This window comes from Lissotriton helveticus, chromosome 3_1, assembly GCF_964261635.1.
Source record: "Lissotriton helveticus chromosome 3_1, aLisHel1.1, whole genome shotgun sequence".
Lineage (NCBI taxonomy): Eukaryota > Metazoa > Chordata > Amphibia > Caudata > Salamandridae > Lissotriton > Lissotriton helveticus.
In genome coordinates, this window is record NC_136061.1 from 1,727,608,257 (window position 1) to 1,727,615,903 (window position 7,647).

Genomic DNA, 7,647 nt, shown 5'->3' on the forward strand with positions numbered 1-7,647 from the left:
AGAACTGGAGAGATACCTGGATGCAAAAACCAAGTGGGACCTACAGAGGACTAACTTAAGTGCTCCTTTGACCTCTACCATTTCCTCAACAGAGACTACTCGCGTTCTACTTTCTAGTTACTGATGATTTTGTCAGTCTCACAAAAGCAACTCGCACCATATGCTCATTGACTGCCGCTTCCCAGCACACATACTTCAGATCATCCTCGTTATTAGCTTAGCAACTAAGGCGTATGCACGAGGTGCCTTACAAAGTCAGGTCTCCTATAAGAATAAGATGGATAGGGCTGAATTGAGAAATTTGGAGGAAAGAATTGGGAAAGTAGAAACCAAGCTGCAGCAAATGACAGGGAATACACAGAATAGAGAGGAGGTCACGAAACAGCTGGAAGAAGCTAGAGCACGTCCAGTGCTTAGCATGTAACAATTTACAATGATCTCTTTATTTAGTATAACAATGTAGCTCACGTGCCTCTTCTGTATAGTACAAAGTGACAAAGAGAAACTCCTGTGGATCTAGCTGGCTTCATTTTCCCAAAAATATTTATATTCTACTAATTCCATATGTATGTATTTATTTATGTATATGTGTATGTATGAATGTATGTAGTATTCTTATAGTGCTGACCTAACCAAAACGCAGCGGAGTGCTGTACATTGTCAAAGACATGTATAAAGTCAACGAGTAAGAGGAGAGAAAGCTGGGTTAGAGATGGCTTATGAATTGTGATGTAGTGTTCTTTAAAGACGCTTTTCTAAATTGGAGCATTGTTGGGGCGGTCCTGCTGTGTACAGGGATGTTGTTCCAGAACCTGGGCACATAGATGCAAAAGACCTGGGGATTCACAGAGGGCCTCCACATTCGTGGCAGAGGTCCTGCAGTCTTGGGGGGCCCTGCAATCATGGAGGAACCTCAGCACTACAGTTACTCATTGCAAAGGTCTCATGACACATGCGGGCCACCCTGCCATGCCTGCTGGGGCCTCTGTTAACAGAGTGGAGGCCCTTTGTGAATCAACCCCCTGCTGTTGTGTTTTTTCTTTTTTACACTTCTTAGTCTGTATCTGATGGTGTTCTGGCTGTGGGTATGCCATTATCCAACAGAGTGGGTGAGCTTATCTGAAAGATATTTAGGGGTGCCGGTCATGATAGCTTTGTAAATGATGCAGTTGGCTTTGAAGATGGTGCCAATGGAGCCAATGGCGTTCCATCAGGATGAAAGTGATGTGGTCATATTTCTTCAGGCCATGGATGAGAAGTGCTTCGGCATGAAGGATGGCCCTAAGCGGTGCCAGTGTGGGTTCTGGGAAGCCATTGAGTAGGGCATTACCACCACCCAGGTTCAAGAGTACAAGGGCTTGAACAACAGTTCTGAATTCGCTTTCTGGAAGAAATTACACACCTTTATTTAGAAGAGAGAGATGGTACCAGGTTGTCTATGTTTTTATGGCACTGTCCTCCTAGAGCCTGAGGTAGGTGTCCAGGGTGAATCCAAGTGACTTGGTGTACGTTGTAAGTTAGTGTTCGAAGTTGTCAAGGTTCATGTCATGGAGCCAGGTTTGTATTGTGTCTTGATTATTGATCTTGGCAAAGAACAGGAATTCTGTCTTGTTTGGGCTGAGCTTCAGGTAGATTCTGGATATCCAGTTATGGATCACATGATGATGTGCAAGCAGTGTTTGAGGCATTGGATTTCTGAAGCAGAGGAGAATTTGAAATAGAGTTATTTATCATCAACTTATTGGTGAAGCAGGAAGTGGCTCCATGTATGTATTGATAATGACAGGAGACACTATAGTGCCCTGGGGTACTCCACAAGTAATACAGATGTTTTGTAACCAGCACTTGCTCATGTGAACAAACTGGAGTCAGTTTGAATGGTAGGAGGAGAACCGGTGAAGGACATTGCTGATAAATCACATTCGTGACTCTAGGATGAGTGTGAGGGTGGGATGGTCAACTGTGTTGAAAGGCGATTGAGCGGCCCAGCAATATCAGTAGGGAGGGGTCATCTTCATCTTTGGTCAAGCGGGCATTGTCTACAAAGTGTTAGTTAGCAGCCTCTACTGCAGCATGATTAGAAGCCAGACTTGCAGTTGTGCAGGAGATAGTAAGCATTAATGCGGTCTTCAAGTTTCACATGATCTTACCCATGAATGGTGGGTGAGTCATGGGTTGGTAGTTGGGGTGGTCATCAAAGTGTAGTGAGGTTTTCTCTAGGAGTGAAAATATCTGGCCTGTCCTGAAAGCTTCTGGGAAGATGCCTAGAGAGAAGGAGGCATTCATTCACAATGGTTAGAAGGGGTGAGAGAGCATCTGAAAAGAGAGCTTTGCTGAAGCCTGCTCCCATCACAAAGCGCATTTTGCTATCGCTCAAGCACTTGTAACTATATGTAGGAGCGGAACGTATCTTTTGGCAGCCATTTTAACAGGCATTAGCAAAGAACCTCTCTTGCTTGTGAGAGCTCCCAGGTTTATTTTTTATTTTATTTATAAAGTTTTATAGTGCCACCGCCTCTAGTAGTCATGATTGCAGGCTATACCTACCAAAGTCTGTCGTAGCATTTATCATGCCAACTGTTCTTGTTATTCTCATGCTTCACATGCCTTCATATTCTCTCCAACAGGACCACAGTGCAGGACGCGGCCAACTGACCTGGTGTTCATCATCGACAGCTCCCGCAGCGTGCGTCCTTCGGAGTTTGAGCAGGTCAAGGTCTTCCTGTCACAGGTTATTGGGGCTCTAGATGTGGGTGTCAACGCAACCCGCGTTGGTGTTGTCAACTATGCAAGCTCTGTCAAGAATGAGTTCTCCTTGAAAACCCACAAGACCACCACGGCCCTGCTCCAGGCAGTCAAGAAAATTGAGCCACTATCAACGGGAACTATGACTGGTTTGGCCATCCAGTTTGCCATGAACAATGCATTCTCTGAATCCGAAGGGGCCAGAGTAAGATTTCCTGATATCAGCAAGGTAAACAGCATATTATACATATATCCTACAGCTGGGGTGCTTGGTACTTAAACAGAGACATGTATAAATTTCCAGGTAGGCAAATCCCACTAAAAAGCCTTTAAGAGGGTACACCAAAGGGACTCTTGATTATCATTTTAATTTTAAAAACAAATGGAAGTCATGGCATAATAATAATGCTGTAAAAGGTCAATAACTGCAGAAAGTAGGTGTCTGACCATAAAAATGCAGTTAGTTCATTCAGCTCTCAGTTTATTTCTGCAACACATTGTTAATGCTCTTCTAATGATACTCCATTCTCTAAGTAAACTCAAAAATAGCGTATTGTATAGTATATGTTTCCATCTGCTTCTGCTCAGTAACTGGAGATCCCAGGAGAAGAAAATATTTTTAGCTTGCATTACTGAATATAATCATCACAGAGGATAAGGAATTGATATCTGAGGAGCACAGAATCCTAGTCTGCAAGCTAGCCACTGGTGCTGGTGGCCATGAGGTGAGTAGTTGTGGACACAAAGGGACCCAAAATGGAATGTGCAGAGAGGAGGAGGCCTGTGACTGAAAGGAACCTGAGCATTGGAGTCTCTGTGGTTGGCAGGATTGTGTGAGTTCCTGAGCAGATGCCAGTAGCAGATGAAAGGACATCTTTGCATTGTCTTGTACTCGGCCTTCACCTGCTCCACACACTTGCAGTTCCAGTGCCTTTTTCTTGTACTCAGTCTCGCCCCTATCATTTTTAGATATCTATTTGGGGGCCATGAAGGATTCTAGGGCCATATGTTGTTTTTCTGCACTAACCAACATTTCATTTGGCTTACCGTCTTCCCCAAAAGTAATCCATCATTCGTGCATTATCCTATATTTTCTGGTATGGGGTGAGATTATATTTGGGCCGGGTTCAGCAAAAACACAAAGCCAATAGATCTTAGCAATAAGAGAGCTACTGGGGTCAATGTCAATGTCTTTTAGCTATGTTGAATAGCAACAAGGTAATTACCCCAACAGGGGGGAAGGGGGGTTGCCCCAAGTCAAGCAACACAACAGCGGGAGGGGGTTGGGGGGAGTCAAGCCACACAAGACGGTATGGGGTGGAATTCGATTGCGGAGAAGGTAAACAAGCAAAATAATGGGGAGGGGCAAGTCAAGCAACACAACACGGGAGAGGGTGGAGGGCAGCTGTGATTATAGAGCCTGTGCATCAGACAAGCCCTGAAAAATATTTGCTATGTAAATCATACAACACACATCACGTAAAATATGAAACGTTTCTTAAAAATTCAAAAAAGCGTCTTTGTTTTTACCACGTGGATTGCACAATTTGCACGCTAGATATGTGCACCACTTACAGAAAGTAAAAAAATGTAGCAGGCATGAAATAATATAGTGACTTAATTTAGATACTCTAATAAATATAAATCTCGGAAACAGGGACATTTTTTTATCATTTCTTTTCATGTATGTACTTTCTAACTATTGTTGCCACTTTTGATCTTTACTATATATTCTGCAATGATCTTGCTAACCTCTATATTGTTGTTGTTGGTTTAACAGTTCATTGACTCTGTCAATCACTATGTATAGTGCTCTGTGGCGCTTGGAACATATTCGTGCAATATAAACACGTTAACTCAATTAAAAAAAAAGTATGGTGCTCGCCACCTCCCCTTCATCCAGAAATTTCACTTAGCAGTGATACGCTGTAAGCTGGCCCATTGGAATATGCCACAGTGGAGGACCACAGAAAAGGCAAATTGCGGCGTAGCGTGGTACACTTTGCGATAGTATAATTTCATTATTTTACCACTGTATGGGCAAAGATTTCACCTCATTAGTACTGGTTTAACTACTAAAAACAGCAATAAGCAACTAAGGATGACCAGCCATCAAATTTGCGGGAACACTTTGTCACATTTTTAGTATCTTATGATCTGTTTGAGCTACAAACAATTTTTTTCACTCTGCAGATTATGCAGCAGATGATGGATTATGCAGCAAATCCATAATTATGTGAAAAACGCTGCAGATGAAGAATCGCATAATTCTAGTGGCCAAGATTATAAGATGCATTGCACAGAAGCTGGCAAGGCTCCCCCAGAGGAAGAGCTAGAACTGATTGGTGTAGCAGAAAATACTTGTTAGCCATAAAGCGATGGGGAGCATGGTGTGACACAGCTTTTACAGAGCCATAAGACAGTGAAGGAGGAGGTGCAATAAGAATCGAGAGGATCCAAAGCAGAACAGTGCTGAGGATAGTTCAGGCATTAGCTGCCATCTTGAAATGAAGGGAGGCATAGATTAAGGGCATATTTCTGAGGATGTGGCGCAGGGCAGCAAGTCACCTTGCTGGGCTGCGTCAGAGGAAGATGGCAGAAATGCGCCTTATTCAATAGTATACAATGCATTCCTGTTCTTGTCCCTGCGCTGGCACCGTTTTGACTGCTTAGCGCCAATGCAGGCACCCTTGCACCATGGTGAAAGAATGCCTTTGTTGCATGCAGGACTGCTTTTGTCCAGGAAGGGGTACTTTCCTGTGCAAAAGCAATCCTGTGAGGCTTATTCCTCTAACTATGTGTGCTGCACAAAGCAGCATACACAAAAAAAGGAAGTAACAAGGAGAAATATAGATATTTCTCCTAGTTAAGTCTCCCCTGGGAAGGGGCATCTTTTTGGTGCATTTTCATGTTTACCAGTTCTGGTAAATCTGGGAATGCATCAAAATCAATATGAGTTGCATAGGAACACTCATGCAATGCCAATAGAACGCCTTCCCAGGGCGGAGTAACACAACGCAGCGATTTGCGCTGTGTTGCGTTACACCAGATTTATCAAGCCACTCAGGGCCACTCAAGGTGCATTCATAAATCGCATTTTTGAGTTGCGTTGCGCTTGCACCACATTGCATGGTGCAAGCGCGACGCAACAGGACTCAAACATGCTGCTCAGTTTTACTAGAAACAAGTAGGATGGAGGTGGGAGATCGGTATTTAAAGAGGCTGGCCGTGCATTCCACTGAAAGTCAGCCCTCTTCCCTCCCCTTCTGCCAGGCTGTGTTAGAGTCGTCAGAGGTTGTGTCCTCAAGAAAGAAAGCAAAGTGAGTTTGATAAATTCTATTGTGAAAATGCCATGAAAGTCCCTCTGATACTCCTACCCCTGAGTATGACCTTGACATTTTGACATTAACCCATGGAACACAAACTGTTCTGATTAAATCCCCAAATAAATCGGAGGTATCTGACGGTGCCACTAAAATACCTTACCAATGAGCCATGTTACAAATATGGGCAACCCAGTGAGATCTTTGATCGCGGGCTATTGCTCGAGTGTGGAGTGCTCTCCTGGACTGCTCAGTGGGCTGGCGTCCATGCCACAAAACCCACCGTGACTGATGATGCCCCAACTCGCTGTCTTGGCGTAGCGGCTGCCCGGGCAGGGAGCCAAGCCTTATGGCAAGTCCAGGGAGCTCCCTTGACCAGGGAGCTGTTCCAGCTCTGAGTGAAATCAGAACCTTTATGCTACATAATTGAACATCTTAGAAGCATTTACTCTTTAGTAACCCAGACGCTGTCAGTTACGGAGAGACAGACCACGTAGAGCTCACTGACCTCGAGCCCCTCAAGCAGCCCTGGTGGTTGCATGTTAATGTATGGGGGTTACACTGTAGTACTCTGGACTCACTGTGTGTCCCTGGCCAGTGTTACCTGTGCCTCGCTTAGGGTTGATAAATTGTTATTTACACATCTTGTTGCTTGCTGATTTCAGTTCTCTGTCGAGTCAGGTTTTGTTTATCAAGCCTAGGATTGTAGATCACTGGTCTGTTTGTGAAAAAACACATTGCTGAAGTTGAGTCGATTTTCATTCACACCCCAGCAATGCGCCACTTTTGAGCCTACTGATACATCAGGAATACTGACGTATCTGTAAATCCTTGCAACATGGAGCGCCGTACAGTAAATACTTCGCATCCATGGTGTCGCAGGGAGGGCGCACTGAAAAGTGTTGCATCGCTGTTTTCACGCAGCAATGCCACACTTTTCATAAATGAGGCCCACAGAATTTATGACCCCTCCCTCAGTTTCGACACCGAGTATCAAATACTCCTGTCTTTGGTTCTCAAATACTCCCGCCTTTGGTTCTCGAATACTCCTGCCTTTGGTTCTGTGCGTAGTCTGTTTGCACATCCAGATGCCAGTGTTATACAGTTTGTAATTCACATGCCTCATGGTGTGAACATTACAAGGGGATCCACCAGGAATGTTACCAACTGTGTTCACACGAGACAGGTGCACTGCTGAATGTGCGCACATCGAGACGTGGCTGTGCCTCAAGCACAGATCCAGAGGCAGGAGTACTAGTATTACAGACCAGACGTTCTCAGCATACCTTCCTGAGGTCGGATGTGTGCACAGCGTGCAGTACAAGTCTTCCTGAATATGTGTGCAATCCGATAGTTTGATGTGTGAAGATAGTTTGTAGTTCCCCTTCCTACTTTTGTGTACACAGTCTGTGATACACCCAAATGAGTCAGCATTCTGTAGTACAGCTCTCTGCGCATGCGCACACTGCTTGCATTGGATCTTCGAATGCAGATGTACAACAACATGCTTTTATAATCAGACTCCCTGACGCAGCAGTCCGAGGTTTGTGAGTGTGCAAACAGTGCGTCACGCACACTG

General features: G+C 44.5%; 1 protein-coding gene across 1 annotated transcript in view; it reads left to right on the forward strand.

Annotated features, from left to right (window-relative positions):
* Positions 1 to 7,647, forward strand: part of MATN1 (matrilin 1) — a 109,135-nt gene that overhangs the window by 39,528 nt on the left and 61,960 nt on the right. The window contains exon 2 of the mRNA XM_078682519.1: positions 2,628 to 2,974. Coding sequence (XP_078538645.1) covers positions 2,628 to 2,974 — 347 coding nt within the window. The remainder of the gene's footprint in view (positions 1 to 2,627; positions 2,975 to 7,647) is intronic.